General features: G+C 45.2%; 2 protein-coding genes across 6 annotated transcripts in view; both read left to right on the plus strand.

The window, feature by feature from the left end:
- LOC112262736 (calsenilin) overlaps positions 1 to 9,447 on the plus strand; it is a 92,171-nt gene extending 82,724 nt beyond the window's left edge. For all 3 annotated transcript variants that reach the window (XM_042331458.1, XM_042331457.1, XM_024438468.2), the window contains one exon: positions 6,885 to 9,447. In XM_042331458.1, coding sequence (XP_042187392.1) covers positions 6,885 to 6,932 — 48 coding nt within the window. In that variant the 3' untranslated portion in view covers positions 6,933 to 9,447. The remainder of the gene's footprint in view (positions 1 to 6,884) is intronic.
- Positions 9,448 to 10,233: 786 nt separating this feature from the next.
- slc23a2 (solute carrier family 23 member 2) overlaps positions 10,234 to 15,512 on the plus strand; it is a 75,525-nt gene continuing 70,246 nt past the window's right edge. For 2 of the 3 annotated variants that reach the window (XM_042331460.1, XM_042331461.1), the window contains exon 1: positions 10,235 to 10,725. Coding sequence is in view for 1 of the 3 variants with exons in the window: in XM_042331459.1 (XP_042187393.1) it covers positions 10,448 to 10,478 (31 nt within the window). In the remaining 2 variants the exon portion in view is untranslated. Of the gene's footprint in view, positions 10,726 to 15,512 lie in introns of all 3 variants that reach the window. The other variant, XM_042331459.1, reaches the window with a different exon arrangement.

The following is a 15,512-nucleotide window of genomic DNA, read 5'->3' on the forward strand; positions in this document are numbered from 1 at the left end:
AGCACAGCTGACGGTACTAATGACCTATTCTCTTTCCCCTACAAGAGAGAGGAGGGAACCAGCAGAGCGGAGCTGGAGAAAGAAAAGTGTGTTTGCTTCTCCAAAGGAGAGGACATACCTTTCGGAAGGAAGAAGAAAAGGACAAATTACTTCTTGGGAATGGCCACCACGGATCCGGACCACCACCCAAAGAGGGTTCTCCACAAACGGATTGTTAAGGTGGTTACACACCCGTGATTTATGTTATAGTTTAAAGATACTCATCTTGTGTTCCTTGTTCTTGTAAAGAAGAAGATTTGTGTTTTCCTTGGTTGATCATCCTTGATTGTGTTGGAGTGTTTTGAGAAGAAAAAAATACCTCAATTGAGAAAACCTGCTCCTGACTCTTTTATTCCACCTTTCCGCAACCTCAAAGTACTTGGTCCGTTGGTGGAGAATGCGGGCATTATGTGGACGAGTGACACAAGGATAAGTGAGGAAAACGAAAATCTACCTGTAGACACAGAGGAACCATTCAAGAAGGATGGATAACGCTCTACTACAACAGTTGATCACAGCACTGGAGACAACCATAGAACTCATGCAACAACAGCTGAGCCGGCGAGAAGAACCGAGAGTTAAGCCGAGTGAAGCCGCTATCTTACCTCGTCTCTCAAAGGATGATATTGAGGCTTTCATCATGATGTTCGAATGGACGGCCACCTTGGAAGAGTGGACCCCCACAGAATGGGTGAGTGCGTTAGCGCCTCTTTTGACCCAGATAGCCTAGGAAGCCTACTATGACCTGGACCCCCGCGAAGCTGCCGACTACGTGCGACTAAAAACCGAGATTCTGTCCCGGTACCAGCTGACCGCCCGAGATAGAGACGAAAAGTTCCATCAATGGACCTATATGGCCGACCAACCCATCCGTGCCCAGATATTCACACTCCTACGCCTAACGAAACAATAGCTGGAGACCGGAAAAGGAGTAGGATATGTCGTAGAGACGCTCGTAGTGGACAAGATTTTGAGGGAATTACCCAGGGACTTAGAAAGGGTCGTGGGGCAAGCAAACCCATAGCTGAGGCTGTGGAAACGTACCGATCTACATGGGAGTTGTAAAAAGGAGGACCGGAAGAACTCTGCCAAGCCTGTTTGACACCGGCACGTCCGCCACCGAAACGACCAAATCCGCTCCGGACGTGGGAGAAGTCATCACCCACACAACAGGGTCGGTGCTATAAATGCCAGTCTCCGGACCATTACGCCCCACAATGTCCCAGAAAGGACAAGTCCATGGCCACCAAGTCATTGCTGCCCTTCCCCACGCATCCCAGTCTGAGATGGGCAGGATCACCTCTGTTGGTTAGCAAAAATATCCCCAGTCCCAGAGATTCCGGTTTGAATAGAAGGACGAGACGTGGTAGCCATTCTCGATTCTGGAAGTATGGTTACGATCGTGGAGGAGCAGATGGTGACCACAGCAACACTGCTACCAGACAAAGTAGCTGTGTCCTGTATCCATGGAGACACCCACTATTACCCCACCATGAGTCTGTCCATTCTCACCCCGAAAGGAAGGTGTACAGTCAGGGTGGGGAAAGTACCCCAGCTGAAGGTGCCATTATTGATCGGGAGAGACTGTCCCCTATATAAGGAGCTTCAGCAGAGGACGTTATGCACCGGACAAAGGGGATCAGGTCTCTCTATCACATGCCAACAGCCGGGCTACTGCAGGGGGGCAGGAAAGCAGAGAAAGAAAAAAAACAAGTCCAAGCCCGAGGTGGTAGCCCTACAAGGAAACGTAGCCTCGGCCTCGTCCTCTGGAGCAGAGGAAGAATACAGACCCAATGTCTCCGACAGCTATTCCAGGAAACCTCCGATGAAGACACCTGCGAAGGGTTATATACGACGGAGGAAGGAAGGAGCAACCAGAGGCTAATGGCTATATTTGAAGCCCCATCAGAGAAGGGAACATGGAAGAGATTCCCCTCGGGCACCACCGACGGGGATGGGGAACAACCACCCCACCCCTCTACCGAGGTCTACCTGCCCCAAGAATTTTAGGGACAGTTCGGCACCTCTCAGCATAGAGACCCAGACCTACGGGATGTCATGAGGAAATGTTGACGGATCAGGTGAGCCCTCTCTTCCCAACTATGCAATCAGGCAGGGTCTCTTGCATTGGGTTGTGCAATGAAGGGGGGGAAAACAGGAATTACTAATGGTGCCTAGACCATACAGGGATACTGTCCTACAGCTAGCCCATTCCCACGTCCTAGGAGGACACCTGGCACAGGGCGAAACGATCAACAGAATCATGCAGAGGTTCTATTGGCCCCGTGTCACCCTAGATGTGGCCAGGTATTGTAGGACGTGTGATCAATGTCAGCGTACGGCCACACCTGCGCAGTCCTTTGATTCCTCTCCCCATTATAGAGACCCCCTTCGAACGCATAGCTATGGATCTCGTGGGACCCCTCCCGAAATCCGCCAGAGGATACGAGTACATCTTGGTTGTCGTAGATTACGCTACTAAGTTCCCAGAGGCCATACCCCTTTGCAACATGTCATCAAAGGGAATCGCCAAGAAATTGTTCATGCTGTTCTCCCGGGTGGGCCTTCCCAAGACGATCCTAACCGACCAGGGAACCCCATTCATTTTTTAATTTGTAATTTTACCTTTATTTAACCAGGCAAGTCAGTTAAGGGTTAACTGCCTGTTCAGGGGCAGAACGACAGATTTGTACCATGTCAGCTCGGGGATTTGAACTTGCAACCTTCCGGTTACTAGTCCAACACTCTAACCACTAGGCTACCCTGCCGCCCCACCTCATGTCCCGATTGATGAAGGACATGTGTCGGTTATACCAGGTTCAACAGATACGCACAAGCATATTCCACCCGCAGACAGACAGTTTGTGCGAACGCCTGAACAAAACAATTAAAATCATGTTGAGAAGAGTGGTGTTCAGAGATGGAAATAACTGGGACATGCTTCTGCCCCACTTAATGTTTGCCCTGCGAGAAGTACCCCAGGCGTCCACTGGGTTCTCCCCATTCTAATTGCTCTACGGCCGGCCATGTCGAGGGATCATCGACTTAGCCAAGGAGACCTGGAATGCCCAACGATGCCCATTCCGGTCGACGATAGAACATGTTACCCTGATGAGGGACCGCCTGTCGGCAGTCTGACCCATAGTAAATTAACATATGGAGAAGGCGCATCAGACTCAAGGCCGAGCCTACGATAAGTCAGCAACACCCAGGGAGTTCACCATGGGAGAGAAAGTGCTGGTACTCGTGCCCATGGCCGAACACCGCTTGATGGCGCAGTGGGTTGGGCCCTACGAGGTAACAGAAAGGGTCTCATCGGTCAATTACCTCATCAAGCAACCTGACAGGAGGAAGAAGGTCCAACTCTATCATATCAACCTGCTGAAGTACCATGGAAGAGAGGAGGGTGTGGCTTTGATGGACATGGAGGACAAGGAAAAAGAGCCTGCTACAGGTGCGCCATGGCCGAACTCCCCTGCTGGAGCAGACTAGACAGCTAGACAAGCTGATTATGCAATTCGGGCAGGGTATTCTCTCCCTTCCCAGGACAAACAGATGTTCTGGTTCACCATATCCACACTGAACCCGGCAAGAAGGTGCATATCCGGCCTTACAGGATTCCTGAGGACCGCCAAGTCATCGCTAAGAACGAGGTGAGGGAAATGCTGAGGATGAGGGTGATCGAGCCATCTACGAATGAGTGGTCCAGTCCCATAGTCCTGGTCCCCAAACCTGACGGTAGTATGAGGCTCTGCAACGACTTTAGAGGTGTAAACGCCATCTCTACTTTCGACGCGTATCCCATGCCCCGCGTGGATGAACTCTTGGAGCGTTTAGGAAAGGCCAAGTTCATCACCACCCTGGATTTGATGAAAGGATATTGGCAAGTGCCAGTGGCTCCAGAGGACCGCCCAAAGACTGCCTTCACCACACCGGAGGGGCTTTTTCAGTATGTGAGAATGCCCTTCGGACTGCATGGTGCTGTGGCAACTTTCCAACACCTCATGGATGCCATTCTACAACCCCATCAAGAGTACGCAGCGGCGTACATAGACGATGTGGTCATTCACAGCGAGGACTGGGATAGCCACCTCCTGTGTCTGCGGGAGGTGCTCGTGAGCCTGGAGGCTACAGGGCTGACGGCAAATCCAAACAAATGCTGCCTGGGTCTGTCCGAAGCGGAATACCTGGGATACACCGTGGGGAACGGAAAAATACCAGGGCAAGACTAAGGCAATTCGGGACTGGCCTCGGCCCCAGACGAAGTGGGACGTCCGAGCCTTCTTGGGGATAACGGGATATTATCGCCGTTTCATCTCTGGATATGCAACCATTGCCACCCCTCTCACAAGCCAAGAAAAACCTGCCAAACCGTGTAGCGTGGAAGGACAAGACGGAAGACGCCTTCCAGTTGCTAAAAGATAGCCTGTCCTCTGATCACGCCCTGCAGGCTCCTGGTTTCTTCCATGAGTTCATTGTGCAGGTAGACGCCTCAGATACGGGGCTCAGGCCGTCCTAGCTCAGGGTGAAGGCAAAGCAGATAGGCCTATTCTCTTCATAAGTAGGAAGGTCATTGATCGGGAACAGAGATATGCTACCGTAGAGAAAGAGGCCATAGCCATTAAGTGGGCCCTCGCTTATCTCCGGTACTACCTCGTTACTGACCATCCTCCCCTCACGTGGATGGCCGGTAAGACAAAAAAATAACAACAGAATAGTCAGATGGTTTCTTGCTTTACAACCACTCTTTCCATGTTATCCACAGGGCCGGACCGAGGAACGGGAATGCGGACGCGCTGTCCCAACGCAACCAAGACGGCGCGTCTGGCGCCCGGCCCTCCAGTCCGGTCCTGAGGGGGGAGGTATGTGGAAGGACCACCAGAGGGCAGGCTGGTCCCACGGATAGTAGCCCAGCCTGGCATGTGAGTCAAGGTGATCAGAGGCAATTAAGCACAGCTGACGGTACTAATGACCTATTCTCTTTCCCCTACAAGAGAGAGGAGGGAACCAGCAGAGAGGAGCTGGAGAAAGAAAAGTGTGTTTGCTTCTCCAAAGGAGAGGACATACCTTTCGGAAGGAAGAAGAAGAGGACACATGACCTCTTGGGAATGGCCACCACGGATCCGGACCACCACCCGAAGAGGGTTGTCCACGAACAGATCGTTAAGGCGGTGACACACCCGTGATTTATGTTGTAGTGTAAAGATACTCACCTTGTGTTCCTTGTTCTTGTAAAGATGATTTGTATTTTCCTTGGTTGATCATCTGATTGTGTTGGAGTGTTTGAGAAGAAAAAAATACCTCAATAGAGAACTTCGTTCAATTAAGAAAACCTGCTCCTGACTCTTTTATTCCACCTTTCTGCTTTAGAGCAACCTCAAAGTACAATATTTGCAGCACACACTAAGTGGATTGCACCTATGTTGTTATCAAGCTCACATGTTTCAGCTAGTACAGTACCAATGTCTTCATCATAATCAATAGAGGTAAGAAAATATATGGCTAAACACTGGTCGCCTTTCGCTGTGAATAAATTAACACTCCCTTTATTTTCAATGCATTCTTCTGCAATAGGTGGGTAAATGCTTGTAAAAAATAAAACAGGTGTGTAAACTGTGTTTGTGGGTTTACCCTCTACTACACCACTGATTAGAACATCCCCTCCCTTATTTTTTATCAATCCTGGAAGCAGCAGCTTAGCATGAATCTTGATTCAGGAGTTAACACACAGCTAACAGGAACAACTCCTGGGTCACACATACTGGAAGCAATGACTTGACCCAGGAGTTTGACTGGAAGCAATGACTTGACCCAGGAGTCGTCAGTCACTCATGTGCTGTTTACTCCTGTTGGTAATGCCAAGCTACTCTTTCCTGGATGTGTTTATTTTATTAAACCTTTAATTTGTAATTAAAGAGTGCCATGACCCCCAGGGGCAATATCTGTGATGTCACGATATCTAAATATTTTCAGGACATGTAAATCTCTCTCTGCAAAATTATGTGCTTTTATCACAAAATGAACAATCATTCTGGAAATTTCAGCTTAGCCACCCTATTATATGTGAAGATATCCAAGGGATGCACCCAGGGGGGCTGTAGGTAGCCCAGCAGCTAAGGAGTTGGACCTGTAGGCAAAAGGTCACCAGTTGGAGAATTGTTTTATATTTTATTGTCACATACACCGGGAGCTAGAATAAGGGGGGAACTGATCTGGTAACTGTTCAGTTCCTGACAAGTCCCTTCCGTTGGGCCCTTGAGCAACATGCGCTCCATCCAGGGGTGCTGCACTGTGTGTTTGTGCTAACTGGGAGAGTTGTGTTGTAAGCGCAGAAGACACATTTCTGTTGTTCTCTGTAACATGGACAATAAAGTTGTATTATATGGCTCCTGGTCTGGAGCCAGTGCCATGTTAGGCCTACAGTGTGTTCTCTATCAAGATAAGCCCAAAACATGTGCTCTTAGGTTAACACTTGGGGTTGGGTACTGTGGTTGTAAACATACACATTTGTGTTGTACAATGGATAAATAAGAAATATTTCAGAGTTACTGATAACTTTTAGTTATGTAATGAAAAGGAACTTTAATTTTGAAAATTCCTTATGAATGATATTGAATAATGTGTTATGAAGGTTATGAATCATACTGCAATACTCATGAAGGTGTTATGATTGGTTTCATAAAGGTGTTGTGAATGTCTTATGAATAACCCCTCCAAGTAAAGTGTTATGTAGATGTCACTGGGGGATTTGCTGAATGTTTTACTTAGACTAATATTCCAAGTGAACAAAAAAAACAGCCTCATGACTTTCGCTCAATGTTCTATCCTGTATGTTTCTGTTTCAGGATGAGAACATAATGAACTCCATGCAGCTTTTTGAGAACGTGCTCTAGACCCCAGCAGAACGTTCTACGCTATTCCCCCAACATCCGATCCTGTACTTCTGTCTATACACAATTTCTGTCCAATCCCAAGACACACACACACACACAAACTACATCTAGTGCAGTATGTATAGGATTAGCTAATCCACAGATATGTACATGTGTAGAAACTAGTTTCTTTACTGCTGCACTAGTCTCAACCTGCCACTGCTTCTGGACTAAAGAGAACACTAGAGAAAGAGATGAGAGCTAGTGGGACCTCTGCTACTTTAAAGATTCTCAGCCTCCCAGAAAAAAAGAAAAAAGGACCAAACTGCTCAACACTGCTGATCCTATGAGCTTCTAGTACTCTGCCTCCTCATTGGACCCAAAAGACAAATGACCAATCAAATGATGGAGAGTGTGAGAGTGGAAATAGAGGAGAAAAACCCATCACGATGTTGCTGGCCTCCAGATAAGGATGCTGTAGCTATAACACACAGTGTCTTGGCACTTACACATTCTGTACACACACATACTATCTGTCTGCACATAAACATACTACACACACACACACACACTCAATCTCCCCACACTCACAAATGCTGTACAAAACACACACGCACACACACACCCTTCCCACCCAGCAGAGGCTTGCCATGGATATATGTGGACACACTGACACACTACTCTGAAGAGTGTTTGAGAGAGTTGATGTAGCGTACAGAAAGCTGGACTGATCCTGAGCAGGGGCACCGGCACCAAACACCACAGGGACACTAAAAAGAAAAGAACTGAAGCATGTTTGTCAGATATGATGTGTGATTTGCTTGCACTAAGAATTGTTCATATTGTACAATATGCACCAGAAGAGAATGCATTGATTGTAAATGTAGATAGTCACTGTAGACCACTAAAGAAAAACTCAGTGTGTATGTAGATATGTATAGACAGTAATATATAATAATAGCATCCTAAAGCCAGGTGTCAAGCTCTCACCTGTACTCCACTATGGGTTACAGGTGTTAAAGTTAAGGCCAGACAAAATCTGTGTGGATGTTTTCTTACCACTTACAAAACACTAATCCATATAATTGTAGCCTAACATGTTTAATATAAGAATTATTGGATCATTTGATCCTACAGGTATCTTGTTTAATTCCAAGTCAGTTCTGGAGTGTAGAGGTACCCCTACGGTCGGTGGGTTCTATACCTACTGGTTGCGTCTGGTCATAGTTCTAAGTGACACAGGGAGGTTCGCTGGTTCTGCTCTGTCACCAACGGACCTGCGAGTCAGAATAAGCTTTAGATGTACAGTATGTCAGTGCCACCTTATAATATGTGTAATAATAATAATAAGACAGATATACTAAGATGTATATGTGTTGTAAACTAAAGCCATCCTCAGAGGAATACAGAGTATACAACTTGGGCTTGATCCCTCTTCTTAATCCCTCATCAGAGTTTTAGTTTTGTTAATGACCCAACTGGCACCCTAATCCCTTTCAAAAGTAGTGCACTATAAAGGGAATAGGGTGCCATGGCCCTGGTCAAATGTAGAGCACTATAAAGGGAATAGGGTGCCATTTGGGACCTCTATGATGTCATCATCTGAGGTATGAGCACTGGCCACTAGTGATGACATCACTATACTTACCTATCCTAAACCATGATTAGGTATGTGTTTGTTGTTGTTGTTGTACTACATATATATACAGTAGTGAATACGGGAACAGTGTTCCTGTGGCATAAAGTATCATTACATTTTCTCATTGAAACCAGGGACAATTCTGAGACAGCAAAACTATACCATAATCCTGATATGGTAATACCACCATTTGTACCTGTAACATGTTGACAGCTCAGACTGCAGAAAACACAGCCCTATACCCAGCCCAACCTCATACCCCCATACTTAAGCCCTAACTATAGCCCCTATCCCAAGGCCCTATACTGTACCCAGTGGACCTGTTCTAGGAAATCACATGTCTCAGAAGTAGAGTGTTGTAACAGAGGTTTTCTCTGTCTCTCCCATAACAACATAACTCATGTGACCTAGCCTAGAACAGATTAGGTATGTCCGTGTGTGTGTGGCATGAATGAATGAAACAGACTAGAGACCAGACCATGGAACTAAAGCATACACAGACAGCATGGCCTGGCCTAGAGCGCTCTCTCTCTTTCTCACTCACACACACATAAAGTCATGCAGTAAAACTGCAGGAAACTGTGGTTATTGCCCCAGTCCACATTTCAACAGTAGGAGGATTGCACAATATTACAGTGCTTCTGATGTCCATAATACAATCTGGAGACATAGTTTTTTAGCAGGCCTACATTAAAGCAGTATTGTGTTTCTCCCCCCTCTTGGTCTTGTTTTAGGTGACCTATTTGGCCAACCTGGAACCATGTTTAGACGTAACATAGTAAACTTAAATCCGTGACACTCCAGTTACTATGATATGTTACATTCCGTAAGGTATGCATTAATTTGTGGAATTCCATCATCCATTTCAAGATATGTTATGATAGGCTATTTGGGGCAGCAGGGTAGCCTAGTGGTTAGAGTGTTGGACTTGTAACTGGAAGGTTGTAAATTCAAATCCCTGAGCTGACAAGGTACAAATCTCTTGTTCTGCCCCTGAACAGGCAGTTAACCCACTGTCCCTAGGCTGTCGTTGAAAATAACAATTTGTTTTTAACTGACTTTCCTAGTTAAATAAAGGTAAAATATATATATATATATGTTATGAATTGCAATCTGAAATGTATAGGCTACAAATTGCAAGACAGGTCACTCTGGAGTCAATGTTAATATAAGGTGCAATTTATCCTATTAAACACCAAAAATGTGTTTCAAGTCTCATTTTAGGCAGGTCTCATGCTGAAAAAGAAAGGAAATTCTTGCCTACTTCACCCACCAATATTTTCTTTTCTTTTACAAAAAACTGTGTAGTTCCAGTAGTTAGCGACACCACTACATGGTAAAAAGATATTAACTAGTCAAAACACTACCAAGATTTTATTTTATTCAACTACCACCAAGCTACAGCAAAATGTAATTAAACTAGGCCTACTAGTTTTAGGCCTAGTTAACTAATCCCAATCCGTGCTATTTGGGCCGCATATCCATGATTGTGGCGCATGCGTCCTGACGCATGGTGATATTGCTATTTGGAATCCTTGGGACGTCCCCAGCGAATAGGTAAATTAAGTAATGTTGGTGCGATATGCCTAGAAGACCACTAGATGGCACTATAGAACGTCGCAAATATACACAGACCAAGGGATAAAGAGGAAGACGCCATTTTTTTCATAACAATGATGAGTTTAGCGAAACGGAGAGTACCGAGAAAGCGAGAGAGAAGGGAGGAGAGAAAGGAAGGGAAGGAGGAGGAGAATGAGTAGACTAGGTTTATAGAATCAGCGTCCCCTATGAACACAACGAATGACAGTCCGGCTTGCATCACAGGTACGAACGCCTCCGATTGGTTGAAGCACAGTTCTGAAGGAGAAGACAGAGGAAGGACTTCAAGGGCCTGAGCATGCGCTATTGTGTCTCCAGTCCGTACATATGTAAGATAAAATCCTTCTGTAGCTATAGACATTGCTGTCTGACATCCACTGTCGTGGTAGACTACAAGAATAGGTATTTTCTACTAAGAACTGGACCTACACCACATCTAGAGCTCCTTTCGGTGTAATTTTAAGGTTCTTTTCAGGTTTAGCTTTGGCTGTAGCCTATCCAACCCTTACCTCACCGAAACGGGGACTCTAACCCTGACGGGAATCGAGTCCTGTCGGTTCTCCTTCCCCAGGGCAGGTGAGTCTTTACCCGGGGAACCGGCTGTTTACTGTTCACTAGGTTATTAAACCGTATTTGCATCATTCTCGTGATTAGGTATAAGACGCGTTAGCTAGTGTGGCACATGATTTCCCAAACACGGTCTTGCTCCCCCCCCGGGTACACGTTTTGGTTTTTGGCATAGCACTACACAGCTGATTCAAATAACCAACTTATCAAGCGTTGATTATTTGAAACGGCTGTGTAATACTAGGGCAAAACCCAAAATGTGCCCCAGGACCGAGTTTGGGAAACCCTGGCGTAGTATACAAAGGGAGACCATCCAAGAATGGACCAATAGCAAACGGGTACGGATCATGTCTATAGCGATGCATGCGCCTAATCAGACGGCCTCATCATTTAATGATAAGAGATACGCAGTGGAAAAGTAGGACGCCTTGCTTTCTATTTATTAGCCTAGACTCTTTGACCTATATAGTTTGTCTATGTATTGATATGTTGGCTACTTGTGACATTTGTTTTATTGATGTAGTTCTGTTCTTGAGCTGTTAATGTCATGTTTTGTGTGGACCCCAGGAAGAGTAGCTGCAGCTTTCGCAACAGCTAATGGGGATCCTAATAAAATACCCATGACTTCTCTCCCTCTCCTTTATCTTATAACAAGTGTGAAGCAGTGGAGGCTCAACTGATTAAAACGCACTGTTTTGCAATGGTACACAGTGGCCTCAACAGCACCCTCTATGGGCAAAGGGGATACCTAGTCAGTTGCACAACTGAATGCATTCAACTGAAATGTGTCTTCCGCATTTAACCCAACACCCCTGAATCAGAGAAGTGCAGGGGGGCTACCTCAATCGAAGTCCAGGAAGCAGTTGTTGGGGGTTAACTGCCTTGCTCAGGGGCAGAATTGTTCCTCCTTGCCAGCTCTGTGATTTGAAACAGCGCTCTTAACGGCTAGGCTACCTGCTGGAATGGGAGTGGTTCCCATACTGGGAAGGGAAACTTTTTAAGTAACTCAGTCCGGCTTTTAATTTACTCCTGAAAGTTGTAATAGTTGAATGTACAAGGTGCAATTTCGTTAATTGGGTAGTGCATCAGCAGTTTTCCTCTTGTCATGTCAGTCATTGCAGATCTTAGAGCTATTTGTAACTTGTCAGAAATCTCTAAGCCCATGTCAGCAAAAAAATGTGGCTAGGTTTTTTTGCCCATTGATTATGTTGTAATGTTTGGCATTCAAATATCACATGAACACACAAGATATGGCAACATTTGTAGAATAGCAGGACATTAGCTTTAAAATGGCATAACAAAAAAGTATCTATCCCATGCAGTGGTGATTTTAGCATATAAATCTTGGTGGGGCAAACTGAATATATATATATATATATAGAAAAATTCATGCAAGCAAAGCCACAAAACAATATATTAATTGCACTATAACGGCAACAAACGGTGCCCACAAACTGTTAAGGCCTACATCATGCGTTCCCAACAGCAGAGCTTTCTTTTCAGCACGGTGGAGTGAATCTTTACCACTGCTACACCTGGCAATCAGCGGAGCCTTGTCTGGCAGCGAAACAATTCATTCAGCCTCATTTACTGCCTTTAAAAAAAACATAGCTGATATGGCAGACTTGCTTAAACATATGTGGTTTCTACTGACAATTAAGATGTACAAACTATGGCATAAGGGGACGACAAGCGCATAAGAGGCCATCCGTAATTTGGATTAGACTAGTGGTGCACCGATATGACATTTTTGGCCGATGCCGATATACAATATTTTCCTTGCCCAAAAAAACGATACCAATAACTGATATTTAAAATTTTAGCTGCCTAAGCGTTCTAGTTCAGTTAAATAGTTAAAACACACATGGACGCAGCAATCTAAGGCACTGCATCTCAGTGCAAGAGATGTCACTACAGTCCCTGGTTCGAATCCAGGCTGTATCACATCCGGCCGTGATTGGGAGTCCCATAGGGCTGCGCACAATTGGTCCGGGATAGGCAGTCATTGTAAATAAGAATTTGTAATTTACTGACTTGCCTAGTTAAACAAAGGTTACACACACACCACACTGACCAAAAAGTTATTTTGGCATTTACGTATGTCTCCATTACCAGTAAAACATAGTCAAAACCTATTCCTTTAAAAAAAAATATTTAACCAGGTAAGCTAGTTGAGAACAAGTTCTCATTTACAACTGCGAACTGGCCAAGATAAAGCAAAGTACTGTGACACAAACAACAATACAGAGTTACACATGGAATAAACAAGCGTAGAGTCAAGTTAGATTTTTTTTTTAATTAAAAAAAAAAAGTATTTAATTTTTTGTAAAAAAAAAAAAATTGCAATTCGTTCCAGTCTCTGGCAGCAGAGAACTGGAAGGAAAGGCAGCCAAAAGAGCTGTTGGCTTTGGGGATGACCAGTGAGATATACCTGCTGGAGCACGTGCTACGGGTGGGTGTTGTTATCGTGACCAGTGAGCTGAGATAAGACGGAGCTTTACCTAGCATAGACTTATAGATCACCTGGAGTCAGTGGGTCTGGCGACAAATATGTAGCAGGGGCCAGCCGACTACCGATCCTCGACTTCAGCGACGTCATCTACAAAATAGCTTCCAATACTCTACTCAGCAAACTGGATGCAGTTTATCACAGTGCCATCCGTTTTGTTACCAAAGCCCCTTATACTACCCACCACTGCGACCTGTATTTGGAATTTGTCTGCGTTGTCGTCACCGCTCTTTCCTGTGGATTTCTGAACATAACGCAACAAACAGGTATTTTGGATATAAAAATCATCTTTATGGAACAAACGGAACATTTGTTGTGTAACTGGGAGTCTCGTTAGTGTAAACATCCGAAGATTATCAAAGGTAACCGATTAATTTGATTTCTAATTTTCGTGACCAAGCTTCCTGATGCTAAGTGTACTTAATGTTTTGTCGTGCGATAAACTTACACAAACGCTTGGCTTGCTTTCGCTGAAAAGCATAATTTCAAAATCTGACTCGACAGGTGGATTAACAAAAGGCTAAGCTGTGTTTTCCTATATTGCATATATATTGTGATTTCATGAATATTAATATTTATTGAATGTAGCGCTATGCTATTCAGCGGTTGTTGATGACACTTATCCCGATATCGGGATTGCAACCATACGTTAAGTGTCCAAAGAAGGGCCAGATGTATACAGAATAGTGTCGTCTGCGTAGAGGTGGATCAAAGAATCACCCGCAGCAAGAGCGACATCATTGATATATATACAGAGAAAAGAGTCAGCCTGAGAATTGAACCCTGTGGTACCCCCATAGAGACTGCCAGAGGTCCAGACAACAGGCCCTCCGATTTGAAACACTGCCTATTCATCGCCATTTTACCTGTTGTTGTTGTCTTAGCTGATTAGCTGTTGTCTTACCTGTTGTCTTAGCTTGCTCTCCCAATCAACACCTGTGATTGCTTTATGTCTCTCTCAAATATGCCTTGTATAGTGTTGTTTAGGATAGTTATCATTGTTTTAGTTTACAGTGGAGACACTAGTCCCACTCTACATGCCTCAGATTCCTCCTTTGTCCCACCCCTCACACATGCGGTGACCTCACCCAGTATAACCAGCACATCCAGAGATGCAACCTCTCACTCAGTGCATGGGCTTACATCCACTGTACCCACAACCCACCATACCTCTGTCTGCACATTATGCCCTGAATCTTTTCTAACACGCCCAGAAATCTGCTGCTTTTATTCTCTGTCGCCACCGCACTAGACGACCAGTTTTGATAGCCTTTAGTCGTACCCTCTTCCTACTCCTCCTCTGTTCCTCGGGTGATGTGGAGGTTAACCCAGGCCCTGCGTGTCTTGGTTTCATGCATGTTAACATCAGAAGCCTCCTCCCTAAATTTATTTTACTCACTGCTTTAGCACACTCCACCAACCCTGATGTCCTTGCCGTGTCTGAATCCTGGTTTAGGAAGGCAACCAAAAATGTTGATTTCCATCCCCAACTAAAACATTTTCCGTCAAGATAGAAATGCCAAATGGGGAGGAGTTAGCCTGTCATACTTTCCAGTTCGAGCTCCAAAATTAAGTCTTACTGTTGCTGCCTGTCAGCTCCCAGCTGTGCCCTGGACACCGTACGTGAACTGATTGCCCCATCTATCTTCAGAGTTCGTTCTGCTAGGTGACCTAAACTGGGATATGCTTAACACCCCGGCCATCCTAATAATCTAAGCTAGATGCCCTCAATCTCACATAAATAATCAAGGAACCCACTAGGTACAATCCTAAATCCGTAAACATGGGCACCCTCATAGATATTATCCTGACCAACATGCCCTCCAAATACACCTCTGTTGTTTTCAATCAGGTTCTCAGCGATTACTGCCTCATTGCCTGCATTCATTATGGGTCCGCGGTCAAATGACCACCCCTCATCACTGTCAAACCCTCCCTAAAACACTTCTGCGAACAGGCCTTTCTAATCGACCTGGCCCGGGTATCCTGGAAGGATATTAACCTCATCCCGTCAGTAGAGGATGCCTGGTTGTTATTTTAAAAGTGCTTTCCTCACCATCTTAAATAAGCATGCCCCTTTCAAAAAATGTAGAACTAAGGACAGATATAGCCCTTGGTTCACTCCAGACCTGACTGCCCTCGACCAGCACAAAAACACCCTATGGCGTACTGCACTAGCATCGAATAGTCCCCTCAATATGCAACTTTTCAGGGAAGTCAGGAACCAATACATACAGTCAGTTAGGAAAGGAAAGGCTAGCTTTTTCAAACAGAAATTTGCATCCTG

The sequence above is a fragment of the Oncorhynchus tshawytscha genome, linkage group LG12 (assembly GCF_018296145.1).
Source record: "Oncorhynchus tshawytscha isolate Ot180627B linkage group LG12, Otsh_v2.0, whole genome shotgun sequence".
NCBI lineage: Eukaryota > Metazoa > Chordata > Actinopteri > Salmoniformes > Salmonidae > Oncorhynchus > Oncorhynchus tshawytscha.